General features: G+C 39.7%; 1 protein-coding gene across 1 annotated transcript in view; it reads right to left on the bottom strand.

Annotated features, from left to right (window-relative positions):
- The window catches only part of PRKDC (protein kinase, DNA-activated, catalytic subunit), a 217,092-nt gene that overhangs the window by 44,595 nt on the left and 152,554 nt on the right, over positions 1-19,943 (bottom strand). Inside the window, exons 62-68 of the mRNA XM_036338724.1 lie at positions 15,801-15,980; positions 13,804-14,009; positions 8,841-8,979; positions 7,811-7,999; positions 6,451-6,675; positions 4,490-4,598; positions 2,180-2,291 (exon numbers count right to left, since the gene is read on the bottom strand). Of these exons, the coding sequence (XP_036194617.1) occupies positions 2,180-2,291; positions 4,490-4,598; positions 6,451-6,675; positions 7,811-7,999; positions 8,841-8,979; positions 13,804-14,009; positions 15,801-15,980 (1,160 nt within the window). The remainder of the gene's footprint in view (positions 1-2,179; positions 2,292-4,489; positions 4,599-6,450; positions 6,676-7,810; positions 8,000-8,840; positions 8,980-13,803; positions 14,010-15,800; positions 15,981-19,943) is intronic.

The following is a 19,943-nucleotide window of genomic DNA, read 5'->3' as shown; positions in this document are numbered from 1 at the left end:
CACCAGGGGGCAGATGCTCAACGCAGGAGCTGCCCCCGGTGGTTAATGCGCTCCCACAGTGGGAACGCTGCTCAGCCACAAGCTGGGCTGACGGCTGGTGAGTGCAGCAGTGGTGGTGGGAGCCTCTCCTGCCTCCACAGTAGCACTAAGGAAATCCGACTAAGGAAGTTCCTCTGCCCTGTCCCTACCCCCCAACCCAGCCCCCAGCCGGGAGTGGGCCTAAGCCACAGTTGGACATCCCCCAAGGGCTCCTGGACTGCTAAAGGGTGCAGGCCAAGCTGAGGAGACCCCCCCGACCCCCCGCAGTGCATGAATACCATGCACCAGGCCTCTATTATATATATATAAAATTATGTAATAGAGTTGGGAGGCAGGAGGCAAGAAAGTTATGAAAACAGAATAATAAAAAATCATTAAGCAGCATTCTCTTTGTTGCCATATCACTACCTAATATTTAGCTCTGAAACAGAAGCACATGGACCACTGCCCTGCTGCCCCCTGGCCTTCTCTCATTGCCAGAGATGATGCTTATAACCAACCACCTAGCACAAGATGAATTCAAAGTGAGCGGGCAGCCAATTAATATTCGACAAAGGAGGCAAGAGCATACAATGGAGTCAAGACAGTCTTTTCAATAAATGGTGTTGGGAAAATTGGACAGATACATGCAAAAGGTTGAAACTAGATCACCAACTCACACCATACACAAAAATAAACTCAAAATGGATAAAAGACTTAAACGTAAGACGGGAAACCATAAAAATACTAGAGGAATCCACAGGCAGCGAAATCGCAAACATATGCCGAAGAAATTTCTTCTCTGATAAAGCTCCTAGGGCAATGGAAACTAAAGAGAAAATAAACAAATGGGACTACATCAAAATAAAAAGCTTTTGCACAGCAAAGGAAACCATCAACAAAACAACAAGAAGACCCATGACATGGGAGAACATATTTGCCAATGATACCACCGATAAGGGTTTAATATCCAACATTTACAGGGATCTCATGAAACTTAACAAAAGGAAGATAAACAATCCAATCAAAAAATGGGCAACGGATCTAGATAGACACTTTTCGAAAGAGGACATACAGAAGGCCGAAAGACATATGAACACATGCTCAAAGTCACTAATTATACGAGAGATGCAAATCAAAACGACAATGCGTTATCATCTCACACCAGTCAGAATGGCTATCATCAACAAATCAGCAAACAACAAGTGCTGGAGAGGATGTGGAGAAAAAGGAACACTTGTGCACTGCTGGTGGGAATGCAGACTGGTGCAGCCACTGTGGAGAACAGTATGGAGCTACCTCAGAAGACTAAAAATGGAACTCCCATTTGACCCAGTGATCCCACTACTAGGAATATATCCCAAGAAACCAGAAACGCCAATCAGAAAGGATATATGCACCCCTATGTTCATAGCAGCACAATTCACCATAGCTAAGATTTGGAAACAGCCTAAGTGCCCATCAGCAGATGAGTGGATTAGAAAACTGTGGTACATATACACAATGGAATACTATGCTGCGGTAAAAAAAAAGGAACTCTTGCCTTTTGCAACAGCATGGATGGAACTGGAGAGCATTATGCTAAGTGAAATAAGCCAGTCAGAGAAAGATAAATACCACATGATCTCACTCATTTGTGGACTATAGAGAACAACATAGACTGATGAAAAGGGACAGACCTGAAGACTGAGAAACAGCAATCAGGCTATCAATCCCCAGAAGGAAAGTAGGGGAGGGCGGGGGTAAGGGGAAGAGATCAACCGAAGGACTTGTATACATGTATATAAGCCAAACCAATGGACATGGACAACGGGGGGATGGGAGCATGAGTTTGTGTGTGGGGGGGAGGTTGGGGGTTAATGGGGGGGATGAGGACACATTTGTAATACCTTAACTAATAAAATAAAATAAAAAAAAACAAAAAAAAAAAAACAAACAAAGTGAGCGGGCAGCAATTCCCCCACAGGGGACAAATGGGGACAAAGGACATATTGCCACCACGGAGAGTTTTGTTAGAACAACTTAAATGGAAAATTGAAAGATGACAGATATCTACACTAGACTCAAAACCCACATTTTTCTAAACTACAGTCTTGGAGAAAAATAGTTCTGGCAATTTCAGAAAATAATCCATATTCAACTCAAAAGGCTCACATCTTACCGATTTGTGATTATGTCATCCCAGATGTTCATTGGGTCCATCTTAGCATCTGGATATCTGCTTGTCCAGGTTTTTAAAAGTCTCTTAAGGGGAACTTGAGATGATAAATTACCTAAAAATAATATTATAGGGTGATTATATCCACAGCTCAATGACAAGACAAACTTACAATGTAGGTAGAAACTTAATACAAATTTATTGTCCCAATTAAAAAATTTTGTCTCTTCTTTCACAACAAGAACACAAAGTAACCATATTAAATCTAATATATTCTGACATTAAAACTCAACTTCTTAAGAATATAGAATAAAGTGGGGAAATAAACATACAATTTAGTGAAGTTTTACTTCATCCACAATTCCAAAAATCAAAAAAGCTCTGAAAGTTAAAAAGGTTTTCACGAGGTTGCAGCCAATTGTCTTGGCAAATCAGATCTGAATTGGCGTAGGGCTACTTATAGGTCTTTGTTTATGCCATTCATTTGAATATTTACCACTTACGGTAGATATGCATGGTTGTATTTAATTATGGAATACTGCCCCCAGCTCTGGTGTGTGCAGAAGGTTACATAATAATAATATCTGCAACTACCTGGTTTCAAGGTGTGGCAAGATAGTCCAAGAAGCTAGGAAAATTCCTGGTCAAATGGAATGGGGAAAGTGAGACGAGAAAATTAAACAAGGCCAAACAGTTTGGGCAGCTTGCAGCCAGCTTGTGAATCGCAAGACGTATTTTCACCAAACAAAGACACTTGAAAGTAAATGGTTTATACCTCTCCTTCCTAACCAGAGAATACATAGCTTAAATCACCCTGGCCTGGTTAAATAGAGAACAAAGACACAATTAGTGTCATTTGTGCCAGCTAAAGCCAAGACAAATAAAGTCTGGGGGACATACAACAAAACCCCAAAAGGATTTGGATGGTATTTCTTGGGGGATATTAGGCAGGAAAGATAACTGCTAGGACAGGAAAGAGGAAAGGGGGATTAAGGAGGAATTTTATCTCACCCACTAAACAAAGAAGTTAGCCACCTTAGGACTTGCCAAACAAGATGACCAGATGCATATACAAACATTCTGAGATAAGTCACAATAATGTAGAAGGGGTCTTTGAAACCTAGTCTGCTATCCAAGATACTCGGCAGGGGAACTTTGAAACCTGTAGAAGGAAGAGTATAAAACCCCTTGAACCCCCATTAGGCAGTGTGCTCAGACTACCTGAGTTGCCCACTTGTGTTTTATGTCTAGTGTATTCTTAATAAATCTGCTTACTTTGCTTCAACACTGCTGTCACTCATCTGAAATCTTTCTTGCAAGACTGACAAGAACTGAGGAACAGAGAGCCACACCCTCTGATTCAGGGGGCTGCCCAGTAACAAAGGATTTTGGAAAAGGGATTCATAATAATTATCATAAAATTGAAATTTCACATTGCTAAGGTTTAAAGCTTTCATTTTCTTTCTGTTGGTGGAAAGTAGTGGTTAAGAACACAAGCTTAAATCGGACAATTCTGGGTTCAAAATCTGGATCTTTCACTTTAATAGTGTGGGAAATTTTAATCTTTAAGCCTCTATAAAATGAGGAGATAGAATAAAACTATTATAAAAACTAGATAATACAGAAAAAAGGAGATTAATAGCTCCTGGAAAATACAAAGCATTTAATGTATTATTAGTACTCTGAAAAGTTTCTTTCATATTATTTTTAATTATTTAGGACAAAAATTAAAATTTAGATTTACAAAGAAGTACTGCGGGTGGCCTCCTATCAGCACCAGGATATAATTCCCTTGGTGGTGGCGAAGGCCACTATCTGAGCCTGCAGTCTCCCTCTCTCAGGCCAGGGCGCCTGGCAGCCAGACACAGAACCTCCTGCACCTGGGGCACTGCAGGCTTCTGTCAGGCAGGCATTCGGCAAAGCCCTTTTCCACCTCCAAAGTGAGTTCAGGCCCTTCCTCCAAAAGACTTGTGCGCCCCTCAGGCCAGGGCAGGTTCTGTCATCTAGTTTCCTATGCCCGCCTCCACCTCAGCAGGTATCACATCGTATTGAAATTACCCCACTATTTTGAATGCTCTTCAAGCTGGGAAATCTGTTTCCTTTGGTTTTATATCCCCAATGTCTAGAATAGTGTTTGACCATTTTATACATTCATTTCAATATCAAAATATATATCTGTAGAATAAACTTAAAATAGTTTCTAACCCATATATTAAAAAATATATACTTCCAGTAAGCAAAAAAATAAAAATAAAATCAGATAATAAAATTCTTCCATAATTATAAAAAATAATGGTAGATTAAAAAAATTACCTTGTTTGCTTATAAAGCTGATGAATTCCTGAATTTCAATTAAAGTTTGTACAGATTGCAATTTGGTAAGTCTACTTCTGTGTAAAAGCACATCAATACTAGAATAGTTCTAGAAAAAAAGGCATTTAACATTGTTTACAAATCAATTTAAGACTTTAAACTTTAATACAGTTCTATAAAATGTAAAATACAGCAACTACCATAGAAATAGATCACACAATGTGTCTCACTGTGGTTAATCATGAGGTCATACAAGAAATTAACAGATAATATAATTTTTGAAAATAATTTAGGTTGAAAACCCCTTTTGGTTCATTGAAATCAGTAAAATCAATACAAATGACCTATCATTGCCTCTACTTGCCAACACTTTTTAAAAATCACAACCTGTCCTGGCCAGTGATGCTCACTGGTTAGAGTGTTGGCCCACGCACTGAAGGGTCAAGGATTCGATTCCCAGTCAAGGGCAGGTACCTGGGCTGTAAGATCGATCCCTGGCCCTGGTCCGGGCATGTATGAGAGGCAGTCAATTGATGTGTCTCTCACATTAATGTTTCTCTCTCCCCCTTCCCTGCCTCCCTTCCACTCTCTCTAGAGATCAATGGAGAAAATATCCTCAGGTGAGGATGAACAACAAAAAATCACAACATCCACCCAGGCAGCATGGCTCTGTGGTTGAGCATGGACCTATGAAACAGGAGGTCAAAGTTCAATTCCCAGTCAGGGCATGCCTGGGTTGCAGGCTCAATCCCCAGTAGGGGGCGTTCAGGAGGCAACCACCGATTGATGATTATCTCTCATTGATGTTTCTATCACTCTCTCCCTCTTCCTTCCTCTCTGAAATCAATAAAAATGTATTTTTTTAAATCACAAAATCCTCTAATGTAAATAGCTAAGTATAGAAGCCAATTCTTACTTCAATAAACTTTGAGTGTATTAATCAACTTTTAAAGTTTAAAAATAAAAGACAATTGCTCTGGCCGGTATGGCTCAGTTGGTTGGGCGTCATGCCATGCACTGAAAGGTTGCGGGCTCAATCCCCAGTAGTAGGTGTGCAGGAGGCAGCCAATTGATGTTTCACTTTCACATCAATGCTTCTCTCTCTCTCCCTCCCTCTCCCTTCCTCACTCGAAAAAATCAATTAAAAATATTTTTTAAAACTTAGGAAAAAAGTAAATGACTTTGCTTCTAATGATCATTGTGTGCCAATGATAAATGTTGTTAACAGACTCTATACAAGACACTGACTTTAAAAATAAGCAAACATCAGAGGAAGATTCTCTGACAAGCAAAAAGGAAAAATGGCAGAAAATAAACAGGGAAGATGCATATTCTTCCCCTCCCAGCAACCAAACTTCTTTTCACCTACTCCAAATGTAAAAGTCGACTCTCAAGAGTTTCTTTTTTTTAGCAGTGTGAGAAAAATAAAAACTTAAGGTAAAACAAAAATTAGAACTTCTATAACAGGAAAAAAAACTTTTTAAAGGCATTAAGACCAAAAAACAGAGTAAAGAGCGCTATCAGAAGAAAATAGTAGAAAATGGGTGGAATTAAATAGTAAATAAGAAATGTTTTATTATTTTTTTATTCACTAGTTTACTAACTTTAAAAATATCACAGCCCTAGCCTATTTTTCTCAGTGGTTAGAGAATCAGCCCTGGGACTGAAGAGTCCCGGGTTCAATTCCCGTCAAGGCATGTACCTTGTTGCAGGCTCCATCTCCACCTGGGCTAGGGCATGTGCGGGAGGCAACCAATCAATGTGTCTCTTTCATATCGATGTTGCTCTCTGTCTCTCCCCCTCCCTTCCACTCTCAAAAAATCAGTGGAGAAGCAGCAGCCCTGTAAGTTGCTTGGTGAAAAAGAAAAAAAAATCAGTGGAAAAAATATCCTTGGGTGAGAATTAACAAAAATAAATAAATCACAGAAATAGTACATTTCAGATTGGTGTATCTGTATTACCTGTATAAAAATTTGAATGCATTTTTCAATATAATACTTGGCTCTGTCAATATCATTTTGTAAGATATAAAGAAGACTCAATTCCTGACTATAATTAAGCTCTATAATGGACTTTTGGAGCTCCTTATTTACAGCCTCATCAATAAATGTCAGCAGGGACTGGTCATTCTCTCCTTGAAGCAGTAACTTCAGCTTGCTGCGGATCATGTAAGGTAGATAGGTCTCCTACGGAACATCAGAAAGACAATGTTAGGGTGCCTAATCATTTTATTACTATAATGTAATTTAGTATAATTTTATAGTTCAAGATTTAGAGACAAAGTGATTATGCTCGATACTTCAAACCTGAAAACTATAATTTTTAAGACATGCTCATGTAAACTTGCTCATTATGTAACCACAAAATATATAGGAACATGTTCTGTAGAAAGTAGGACCTGCGTACTATTAGCTGATATACAGCTGATGTCACATACAAAGTGAGGAATCTTTAAGCATAGCCAGGACAGCAGCATTGTGAGAGAGGCCAGGAGAGCAGCCTTGTTCAAGAGGTGGGGTGACCCGCCGAAACCGGTTTGGCTCAGTGGATGGAGCGTCGGCCTGCGGACTCAAAGGTCCCAGGTTCGATTCCGGTCAAGGGCATGTACCTGGGTTGCGGGCACATCCCCAGTGGGAGATGTGCAGGAGGCAGCTGATCGATGTTTCTCTCTCATCGATGTTTCTAACTCTCTATCTCTCTCCCTTCCTCTCTGTAAAAAATCAATAAAATATATTTAAAAAAAAAAGAGTTGGGGTGACCCTATGAGGGGAGCCATCTTGCTCTGGGAATTGGGGCACGCCCATGTGTTGCCTGTCACCCAGTGCAAAGAGAACAGAAAATGTTCTTCCATGTCATCATACCAGGGATGTTATGTTAATATTTTTATTATTAGTTTTTAATATATTTTTTATTGATTTCAGAGAGGAAGGGAGAGGGAGAGAGAGATAGAAACATCAACAATGAGAATCATTGATTAGCTGCCTCCTGCACGCCCCCTACTGGGGATCAAGCCCGCAACCGGGGCATGTGCTCTTGTTCGGACCCTTTAGTCCGCAGGCCTGCGCTCTATCCACTGAGCGAACCAGCTAAGGCAATATTTATTTTTAAACACATGCCATTTATTTTAAAGGAGTTAGCTAAAAGTGGCAAGAGGTTTAACAATACTATGGAGTTTTTGGGGGGGAGTCAGGATATATAACTATCCTAATGCTTCACAACTACTACTGTATTTTTGAAAAGTTTTAAGCAACTTAATTACTTAGAGAACACCTGACCATCTAAATTATTTATTTCAGCAACTTCTAAAATGATTCTACCCACCTGATAAAATGGGTCGCTCCACATTTTATTTAGATCTGGAGGGTTCTCACTGTCGACACTGACTATAGAACAATATGCCAATGATTTCCACTCGGCAAGTTGGTTATAACAATCAAGGGATGCAAGTTCCCAAAAATCCTTCTCGGCTTCTGTAGGCTCACCGTCCACCCACTCCTGTTTATTGAGAGCCTGGCAAAGAAAAGTTTCTAAGATTATGTTACAATGTTCAAAGAATACAAATGAAATAATGTAGGTAGTGTAACATTCATGTTCAGGTTTATGATAAAGGGAAAGAAAAAGGAAAATAAAGTAACACTGAATGGGAGAATAAAACAAACAAAAGGAATGTTATAGTAACAAATTAATATAAAAACCCTAACCAAGAGAAAAGCCATTTTTCTGAGAAACTTACCAATGAAGCCAATTAATAAAATGAAGACTTTAAGTGATCCATAACTAGATTTAAGTCAATACTGTGGGTTATTTACTAGTTATAAAGTTCTTAGAATGAAAATTACAGTAGGACATTTACAGAAAATTGCAGAGAATTTTACAACCTGAATTGATCATTCCAGTCTCACAGGTCACAGAACCTGAATTTCAAATATTTGCTGGACATCTACACTTGGGATAGCCACTGGCAACTCAAAACAGAAAATATATAAAATAGAATTAAAGTCATTTTCCCAAAACCAATCTCACTTACCTATTCATACATTTTTTTCTTGCCAAAGAAAAGGAATCTATTACATAGAAATGTAATATCCTAGCAGATATTGAAATAACTTACAGTTTTATAGTATTTGGTAATTTATGAAATGCTTTATCTGTTATTCAATGATGTTTTCTTACAAAGAGTAAGAGAAACAGCAATATTTTGGTTATTATAAAACCATTCCCTGAAATTTGTGTAAAAATCTAAGGCATAAAGCTGAAACATTATGAAGCTCTCAAATTTAAAACCAATAGTTTTTCCATCCAGAGAACAAAAGTGTTTAATCAACTGACATTTGCTAGGGATCAATTTTACCTCATTATACTGCTTAGCAGCTGCGGAATAGTCACTTCTGGCTTCTTCTAACAACGCCTTCTGCGTGACTGGCTTTGTTCCGATCTCACTGCTGAAAATGCCACGGAGGACATCATACTCTCCAATGGATCTGTACAGTCTGTCCGGCAAACCAAAGGGGAAGCGTCCACATTAATGAATGCCCCAATATTTTAAAGTATTTATCGTAATAAAATGATATTAAATCAAGATGTCACATATTATATTAACTAAAATCTTACTTTTGTTTTATAAAATCTTTAAAATTTTGAAGTTACCATTAAATTTTGAAGTTACTACTTTAATCATAGAGAAGACAGAAATTATTCTAAGGTGCATTTGAAGTAAAATATGAAAATGTAGGTTAACAATATATTAACTATGTCATTAAATAAACTTCTCCCATGTTAATGGTACCATTACAGTAACACTGCACATATCTGTGGGTGACCTATTCAGAATTCTTGTCTTGCTCTAAAATTTGGAAGGTAGTGAAGAACCCAGAAGTGAGTAAAAATTAATCCAGGTTTTACTGGTGCCATGCTTTAATCTGAGTTCTGTGGACAATCTCAATGTTATCTCAAAGTAATTTCTTACAGCCTTAATATCTGCTTGAGCATTCTTTATCTTTGTAACACATTAGCACAAATCTGCTTGATCCCACCAACCAAGCTTCCCCTTTTAAGATATTCTAAGACAGTGGTTCTCAACCTTGGCTGCACTTTAGAATCACCTGGGAATCTTTTTAAAATTCTGATTTCTGGGCCTCATCCTCCGGAAATTCTGTTTCTTTTTTTTTTTTATTGCTTAAAGTAATACAAAGGGTATTACAGATGTGTCCATTCCCCCCCCCCCCCCGCCCTAGACAGTCCCCTAGCCTCCCCTATCCCCCAGTGTCTTATGTCCATTGGTTATGCTTATATGCATGCATACAAGTCTTTTGGTTGATCTCTTACCCCCCTACCTTTTGTCCCCCAACCCTCCCCGGCCTTCCCGCTGCAGTTTGACAATCTGTTTGAGGCAGCTCTGCCTCTGTATCTATTATTGTTCAAAAGTTTATAATGGTCTCTATTATCCATGAATGAGTGAGATCATGTGGTATTTTTCCTTCATTGACTGGCTTATTTCACTTAGCATAATGCTCTCCAGTTCCATCCATGCCGTTGCAAATGGTAAGAGTTCCTTCCTTTTTAGAGCAGCATAGTATTCCATCGTGTAGATGTACCACAGTTTTCTAATCCATTCATCTACTGATGGGCACTTAGGCTGTTTCCAGATCTTAGCTATGGTGAATTGTGCTGCTATGAACATAGGGGTGCATATATCCTTTCTGATTGGTGTTTCTGGTTTCTTGGGATATATTCCTAGAAGTGGGATCACAGGGTCAAATGGGAGTTCCATTTTCAGTTTTTTAAGGAAACTCCATACTGTCTTCCATAGTGGCTGCACCAGTCTCCATTCCCACCAGCAGTGCACGAGTGTTCCTTTTTCTCCACATCCTCTCCAACACTTGTTGTTTGTTGATTTGTTGATGATAGCCAGTCTGACAGGTGTGAGATGGTACCTCATTGTTGTTTTGATTTGCATCTCTCGGATGATTAGTGACTTTGAGCATGTTTTCATATGTCTCTTGGCTTTCTGAATGTCCTCTTTTGAAAGGTGTCTATTTAGGTCCTTTGCCCATTTTTTGATTGGATTGTTTATCTTCCTTTTGTTAAGTTGTATGAGTTCCCTATAAATTTTGGAGATTAGGCCCTTATCAGATATGACATTGGCAAATATGTTTTCCCACACAGTGGGTTTTCTTGTTGTTTTGTTGATGGTTTCTTTTGCTGTGCAGAAGCTTTTTATTTTGATGTAGTCCCATTTGTTCATTTTCTCTTTAGTTTCAAGTGCCCTAGGAGCTATATCAGTGAAGAAATTGCTTCGGCATATGTCTGAGATTTTGTTGCCTTTGGATTCTTCTAGAATTTTTATGGTTTCCTGTCGTACATTTAAGTCCTTTATCCATTTTGAGTTTATTTTTGTGTATGGTGTAAGTTGGTGGTCTAGTTTCATTTTCTTGCATATATCTGTCCAATTTTCCCAACACCATTTATTGAAGAGACTATCTTGGCTCCATTGTATGCTCTTGCCTCCTTTGTCAAATATTAATTGAGCATATTGGTTCGGGCCGATTTCTGGGCTCTCTATTCTATTCCATTGATCTATATGCCTATTCTTGTGCCAGTACCAGGCAGTTTTGAGAACAGTGGCTTTGTAATACATCTTGATATCTGGTATTGAGATCCCACCTACTTTGTTCTTTTTCAGGATTGCTGCAGCTATTCGGGGTCTTTTTTTATTCCAGGTGAATTTTTGGAGAGTTCGTTCTAGATCTCTGAAGTATGCCGTTGGTATTTTAATGGGAAGTGCGTTGAATTTATAGATTGCTTTGGGTAGTATGGACATTTTAATGATGTTGATTCTACCAATCCATGAACACGGTATGTTCTTCCATCTGTTTATGTCTTCCTCTATATCTTTTTTCAACGTCCTGTAGTTTTCTGAGTAGAGGTCTTTTACCTCTTTAGTTAAGTTTATTCCTAGGTAGCTTAATTTTTTTGGTGCGATGGTAAATGGGATTGTTTTTATAATCTCTCTTTCTGAAAGTTCACTACTGGTGTATAGAAATGCCTCAGATTTCTTGGGGTTAATTTTGTGTCCTGCTACATTGCCAAATGCATGTATTAAGTCTAGTAGCTTTTTGATGGAGTCTCTAGGGTTTTGTATGTATCGGAAATTCTGTTTCTTTATTACTAATGTTGTGGCCCCACCCCATAACAAAGAAACAGAATTTCCGGAGGATGAGGCCCAGAAATCAGGATTTTAAAAAGATTCTCAGGTGATTCTAATTAATGTGCAGCCAAGGTTGAGAACCACTGTTCCAAGGTAAATGGTTAGTAAGCGTGTTCCCTTCCCCCTGTAATTTTTTCCCCACCTTTTAAGTCTCAACACAAATGTCACTCTTCCTGAATCTGCAGTCACCTGACCAGCCAGGCGAGGATGGCTTCCTCCTTGGTTTTCCTCCAGTTTAGTCCCTTCACAGGTACGAAATCTCATGTATGTACATCAAAAGGGCCCATGAGCTCTCTCTCTCAGAGCCTACTGTTACAAATTTAGATTAAAACTTTACACATATGGCATTCTTATTTCCACATCCAAAGATGGTTAAAGGTACAAAAAAAGTAAAGGTGAACTTTAAACGTTAATAGCTCATGGCCCAAGAGCCCCACAGGAGATGAAGCTACAAACATTTTTCAGGAACTCAGAAAAGAGACTACCCTACACTGGCCCCAAGATCCCTGGATGATGTCTACTACAACATGGGCAAAACCATGACTGTGACATATCAAGAAAAGGCAAATTATAGTCACAAAAGTGTTTGAAAGAAATGCAAAAGTATTACATATAACAGTATGAGAAAGTGTTAAATAAAATTACAAAAAGTGTTTAAAAGCGCTTCATTTACCCAGTGTATGCACATTAGATGAGTTCTCACTCCCTGAAAATACTAAATGCACAAAGTGTTAATCATTGTTCCTATACAGGGTGAGGCAAAATTAGGTTTACAGTTTGTATGGAAAATAATACAATAATCCTATATAATAAAAGCCTAATATGCAAATCAACTGAACAGCAGAATGACCTGTCGGCAGAGGGTGGGGCCGATGAGCTGGCGGCACCAGGCCAGCCAAGGCAGGTGCCAGTAGGCAGAGGGAGGGGACGGCGACCAGCAGTGGCGGGGCAGCGCCATCCCCCAATCAACCAGCTGGTCGCCTCCTACAGAGGGAGGCCACTGGTGGCAGCGGTGGGGCGATGGGGGCCGGGGCCGTCCCCCAATCTGCCTGCTGGTCGCCTCCCGCTCCCCGGAGCAGGCTTAAGCTGTCAGTTGGACATCCCCTGAGGGCTCCCAGACTGTGAGAGGATGCAGGCTGGGCTGAGGGACCCCTTCCTGAGTGCACAAATTTTCGTGCACCAGGCCTCTAGTTAATAATAATAATACAAGAATAAACTGTGATTCACATACTCATAACAGTAAACCTACTTTTGCCCCACCCAGTACATCTGAAAGAAGATAAAAAAAGCCCAGATGCACTCTCTGAACTGACCAGGATGTGGATGTATCTTGCCACTTAGAAAACTCATCACCTCCTACTTCATATTATGGTTAGTCATGTATATAAGTACATATAGCTAGTTTTGTGAGCCTGTGAGAAATGTCTAATTCGTATTTTAATTCTTCTCAGCACCTGAGAATGCCTTACTCACTCAGAGTCCGAATTAAGAAAGATAAAAATGACTATAAAATAGTGAAAAGGTAAGGAATCCGCACCCTTACTTTTACTTTCTTTTACCCTAGAACTTGAAGATCTAAAAATCAGTGCTATAAAATAGTAGTTCAAATTAAAATTCAACCTAAACCAAGAGACGTCTCAGAATCACTGGCATCAACTAATGAAAGAAACAGACATAACACAAAACAGAATAACTACACAACAAAATTCCGCCCCCTCCCCCCTCAAATAAACAAAATAATTGGACTTAATTGTTCCTAAAAAATGTGAATCCTGCTGAAAATAATAAATCACCCTCTATTCAGTATAGCAAAGCAGCAAACACATTCAAAATACTAGGAACTGTAAGTTACAGCCACACTTATAGGAAACAAAACTTAGTGCATAAATATCCCGAGTCCAAAAAGATTGTATAGTGAAAGAAATTATCATGTTTAATTAATCTCTTTCCCTGGGCAAAATATTCCTTGTCATCTCATGGAATGGTACTCTACCTGAAAGGTTTTTAAAAAATGTTTATAACAGTGTTACTATCAACTTTACTTGTTCATTTTCTGCCAAAATGAAATTCACTGTTCTCTCAACAGCATCTGGATCACAGAGCTTACTTAGCAAGTTCCATCCAGCGGAGAACATCAGGGGGAAGGTGGGGCCTCCCCCGAACCCGCTTGAGAGGTGGCTCTTGAGGTGCCAAGTGGAGCAAGGCCTCCTCGAGCAGGCGGATGCCCACAGGCTGCTGAAGGCTGGCCAGGCAGCCAGCACCGACAGAAGCTGGGTCCAGGCTCAGCAAGTCCGTGTGTTGGCAACTGATTTCCTGTGAAACCACAAACATATAGAGCTGTTTAGCTTGTGGTATGTTGACCAGATCTTCACAAGTGAATAATTCATTCTAGTAGACATTAAGAAAAGTTTTGATGTAAGTAGTGATATAACTAAAACTTTCTCTGCATAATTCTATTAAATTTTCCTCAACATTCAGTTTGCTCAGAGGAGGAAATGACCTTTTATTTTTACATTTACTTTTTAATTTAAAGCAGAAAATAACACCCACTAGAAAAATGGAAGATTATATATATAGAGATAAATAACAATTGCAGTTGTGAGGAATATTTAGCCTGAATTGATGAGAAAAGCAGCTAAGTCCTGGCCAGGTGGCTCAGTTGATTGGAGTATCATACTGTACACCAAAAGGCTGTGGGTTTGATTCCCTGTGGGTCCATACCTAAGTTTTGAGTTCCATCCCCAGGCAGCGCCTATAGGAGGCAACCATTCGATGTTTCTCTCACATCAATGTCTTTCTCTCTCTCTCAATTTCTCTAAGAATCAGTAAAAACAAACAAACATATCCTCGGGTGAGGCCTAACATTTTTTTTAAAAAGCAGCTGAAACATAGATTTCATACCTGATCACCAAAAAGTAGGTACACTCAGCTCCAATATTCTTTTCAAAACCTTTCCCCCCATCTTTTTCACTCATCAATTATTATACTGACCTTTACTTTGTACCTCTCAATTTGAGAGTCCTATATACACCAAAATCATGAGAAATAAATCCCAAATCAATACAGAGAATATGAACAATTCCTCCTCATCCACACCAGCCTCTTCCCAACTCCCTCATGGCTGTGCCAGGCCTGGACCACTTGCTAAGTCTGACAGAGTTTCCACAAAGCCAACATAAGCTCTACGTTAGGGGTCTTGGAATACAGACTCTCCAAAGTAAGCAAACAAACAAATATGTATGTCACTCTTAGAAGGAACCTAGTGGTAAAGAAAATCCAAATCAAATTCTATTTTAATTAATAACATAGCAAAGGCTCTTAGTTAAGATGTCAGATTTTGATATAACATTTTCTAATATGGAGAAGGAAGCCCAGAAGAAAATATTGTAAAATAAATATATTTTTAATTTTCAAGCAATCCCCTCATTCTATAAATATTTATTGAGTGCCTTCTATATTCCAGACACTATGGTAAACAATGTTGTTTCTGACTGTATAAATTTTGAGATTTATTCCTACTTGCCCATGAGATGTCTTTCTCATGTGATGGTTGTAATGAACAAACAATTATTATTGGGATATCATTTCTTCATAAGTAAATGTGTACTCATAATTTAGATGAGATCTGTAAGTCTGTTTTCAGGACGACTGACTATTCTGTATAATCCTGTTGACAGTATCATTTTACTTTATAAAGAACTAGAGGCCCGGTGCGTGAAATTCATGCAGGGGTTGGAGGTGGGGGAGGGTTGTCCCTCAGCCTGGCCTGCACGCTCTCACAATCCGGGGACCGCTGGCTTCTAACTGGGCTTTTATACCAAGTTTAATTTTGGATTTTCCTATCACATATATTGTTTCTAAGTACAAATAAGTTACATCTACCCATCTGTAAGAGGTAACCAAACCAGAGTCCATTTCCTCTGTTAACTGTCTTGTGTTTGAACCTGGGAAACAAATCAAGTTTTGTTTTTCTAATTTATATTTTTTACTGTTGACACTATTGCAGATGCCCCCCACTTCTCCCCCAGCAAAAGAAGTCTTACGGCATAGTCATGCAAAGGCAAAGTAGATAATGCATCTTATGAAGTGTGTGTAGACTTTTACCTGGATGCAGGCGACAAAAGGCGGAAAGAAAGAGTAAGTGGTGGCGAGAAAATGATTGAAGTCCTGGAGCAACTTTTGAGTAATGTTGTTTTTCTCAGACACGGTCTTGTGTTTGTCCATCTCTTTAATGATTGCAGAAAACAAGCTGCCAAAAAGTTGCTTTGCCATTATTGGGTCTCTCTGCAAAATATTCAAAAGGAAAAGAAATTGGGAACTGAAGTAAAAATTCTTTAATTTACCAACTATCAAAGCTTTATTTGAAAATACAAACTGTTGCAAACATATCTACTAAAGATCTCATTTCTATTTAGAAACTTTTAACAGACATTGACAAGGGGAGAATGTGGAGTTTAACCAAAGATACCTGCTTGACATGTGCCTTCTGAAAGGCATGACAGCACAGATTTTGGACCCAGAGATATGAATTTAAAAGCTGGAACCACATATCTTAACTCCTGTGTGAGTCTGGGCCTTCAGATTCTGCATAATTAAAATGGGGATAACAGGACACATCTCATAGGGTTTTGGTAAGATTAGCCAAGATAATGTATGTCAAGTGCTCAGTGTGGTAACTGATAAAATCTTGGAGAAAATTAAATTTTCAGGTATTATCTTCACATGAACATTATTGTAAAGCTTAAAACAACTAACCAATGGGCTTAAATAAATTGCCAATTTTAACTTTCAAGGTACCATCAAACTATTAAAACCATTAGTAGCTGTTTATGTGTCTTTCGAGTTTGGGCTATTTATCTCTAATGGCTTTAACCCTCATACTCCATGACCACAGGAACATTATCCTTTTTTGTGTCTACAACACCAATACTCAGAATAACTTCTGGCATGTTGTGTCTATATTTTTTAAATGAAGGCATGAGTGTATGCATAAATAAAAATTTTAAATTATTTTGTTTGATAAAAGCTGTGTCTGAAGAAAAAGTACAATTTGACTTATACTTTGCTTATTAATTTAAGTAATGTATTTTTCTTATAAAAAGTAATAATAGTTGCTATGTAAGATTTTAGAAAATATGGATTAGGAAAAAAGAAAATAAACATCACCCATATTATACTACATCTAGTTACTGTCAGGGCTGCTGCCATCCTGACACATACACTGTTGTTTGATAATCTGCTTTTTTCATTGAACATGTAGAGTCAGCTTTCCATATCTACAAGGCACTGGTTCTTGTGTACAAATTCCCTTATTTTCCAAGGAGTCCCACATGCTCATTCTGTTACAGTAACTGCAACAGTAATTAAGACAATAATGTCTCCAGAGCAACAGGATGCTGCTGCTGGGCATGGACAGCTGGCTGACATGCTCCTTGCTAGCTCTGTCCAAACGTGAGGCTCCTAAGGCAGAACGGCAGGGCCAGGACAGCCACGGAGGCCTCTGTTACCCACCACTGCATCCAGTGCTTAGAACAGGCCCTGGCATACAGGCGGTGTCACTCCGTATATTAACATTTGTTGAATAAAGTAATGGAATTTGAAGAATTAACAAAAATATCCTATCTAATAATAGAGAAACATGGTAATTAACCATAACTTCGCTACCCTTCCCATTGGCTAATCAGCGAGATATGCAAATTAACTGCCAACCAAGATGGCGGCCGGCAGCCAGGCAGCTGAAGCGAACAGGAGGCTTGCTTGCTCCAGTGACGGGGGAAGCCAATGTTCCCCGCCTAACTCGCCCTGCTCTAAGCTACACTCTAAGCAACAAAGTTGCAATTATAGAAGCTAAACAAGCTCCAGATACCTGCTTTCAGCCAGCCTGCCTCAGAGCTTAGAGCAGCAGTGATGGCAACAATGTTTCAATTACAGAAGCTAAATAAACCCAGAAAATGCTTTCAGCCAGCCGTAGCCTCAGAGCTGGAGCTGGCTCTCAGCTCCAGTGACAGCTATAGAAGGTAAATAAATCCCAGAATAAAAAAAAAGAAAAAAAGGAGAGGTTGGGAGCATCAGTCACCTGCCAACTTGAAAATGGCCCTCAGCCCCTCACCCAGATTGGCCAGGCACCCCAGTGGGGACCCCCACCCTGAAGGGGGTGTGACCAGCTGCAAACAGCCATCATCCCCTCATCCAGGCTGGCCAGGCACCCAAGCGGGACCCCCACCCTGATCCAGGACACCCTTCAGGGCAAACCAGCCGGCCCCCACCCATGCACCAGGCCTCTATCCTATATAGTAAAAGGGTAATATGCAAACTGACCCTCACAGCAAAAAGACTGGAAATGACTGGTCACTATGACACACACTGACCACCAGGGGGCAGATGCTCAATGCAGGAGCTGCCCTCTGGTGGTCAGGGCACTCTCACATGTGAGGAGCTCTGCTCAGCCACAAGCCAGGCTAATGGCTGCCAGTACAGCGGTGGTGGTGGGAGCCTCTCCTGCCTCCTCAGCAGCGCTAAGGATGTCCTACTGCAGTTTAGGCCTGCTCCCCGCTGGCAAGTGGACATCCCCTGAGGGCTGCCGGGCTGCCAGAGGGATGTCTGATTGCTATCTTAGGCCCAATCCCCCGGGGAGCGGGCCTAAGCCAGCAGGTGGTCATCCCCTGAGGGGTCTCAGACTGCAAGAGGGTACAGGCTGGGCTGAGAGTCCCCCCCTCCCCTACAAGTGCACAAATTTTTGTGCACCAGGCCTCTAGTAAGTAAATAAATTCCTTCCTAAAAAATAAAAAAAAAATAGTCCTGCTTTTTCAAAACAATGTTTACCATCTTTATTTTTTCCAAGCACAAATGAGATGAACTTATTTGGACATGGGTGTCTCAACAGTTCCAGGCTTGCTAACCTACTACCATCATTACATATCACGTACCTCTCCAGTATGGAGAGAAGCAAATCATGCCTAGGAGAGCAGGTGTCAACATTATTTTTGAGGGAGTGCTGTGAGCACATGTATGCAAGGTGCTAGAAAAACTGGGAACTAGTGGCAATGCAGAAAAAGCACTGGACCAGTCATCAAACAGGGAGAGCATTGTCCTTACGCCCCAACCAGGGAGGCATACAGCTTTAACCATACCACCCATTCTTTGCTAAACTTCAAGTCTTCATCTATAAATGTATCTAGTCATTGCTTCAAGGGCACAAAATTACTGTGAGAATCTAATGAGAGAAATGTGAAAGCACTCCCTAATAACCAAGAACTACTGCGAGGGTAACTACCTGGATCTATACATGGGATAAAAATGCACAGAATTTCACACACACACACACACACACACACACACGCACACACGCACACCTCAATGAAGAGGAAAATGATGAAAATGAACAAAGTCTGAAGTCTAGTTGATACTACTGTAACACTGTCAATTTATAGGTCTTAATAATGTACACATTTCATAAGGAGCATTGTTGAAGGTAGCTAGATGAAGGGTACATAGGACTATGTACTAGTTTTGCAAATTCCTGTTGAACTATCATTATTTAGATTCAATAAAAAGCTTAAAAGACAGTAAGAGGCTGTGCAGATATAACCTATTATTATAATCTGGAAACTTAAGTACAATAAAATATAAGGCATTATATTTTACTAACTAGTATACTATATACTCTAAGCTCTTTAATTTAATATTTATTTCAATAAAAGTCAAAAGAATCATATCAGGCTTTTGGGGGATAAATATCCTGTTTTTGTCAAAGAATTCAGATAGGAAATTTCCACTCTGACATCCAGACGACTTAGAAAAACATGTCCAGTCCCCTGCCAACAAGAGTATTAACAGAGAAGGAAGAACACTGATCCCACCGATAAACGATAATCTCCCGATTCCCCGCCTCCTGCAAAGGATTTTAGATAAGCAATTATTTAAATGGCTTAGCGCCTTGAAGTTTACAATGATTTTTTGCACATTACTGCAGTCTAACGTTGTTGGTAAGAAATTTAGGTATCACTCTCTGATGTCATGGATGAAAACATGACACTAAGTGTCTTGACAAGGACTCCAACTGCAGGGATACCTTCCAGGTGACAAGTCAGAGTCTCAACACGTGAGAAGTTTCAGCCTCAGGAAATGGCAGAGCCGACACTTGGATCAAGGTCTTTTAATCAAGTCCATTGGTTAGGACAAATAAGCACCTCATTTATGATACAGTGTAGCCTCGAACATTTTTCTTGAACAGGATAGACCCCTGGA

The sequence above is a fragment of the Myotis myotis genome, unplaced genomic scaffold, assembly GCF_014108235.1.
Source record: "Myotis myotis isolate mMyoMyo1 unplaced genomic scaffold, mMyoMyo1.p scaffold_m19_p_16, whole genome shotgun sequence".
NCBI classification, from domain to species: Eukaryota; Metazoa; Chordata; class Mammalia; order Chiroptera; family Vespertilionidae; genus Myotis; species Myotis myotis.
Note: the sequence above shows the minus strand (reverse complement) of the source record. Positions and strands in the feature narration are given on the sequence as shown.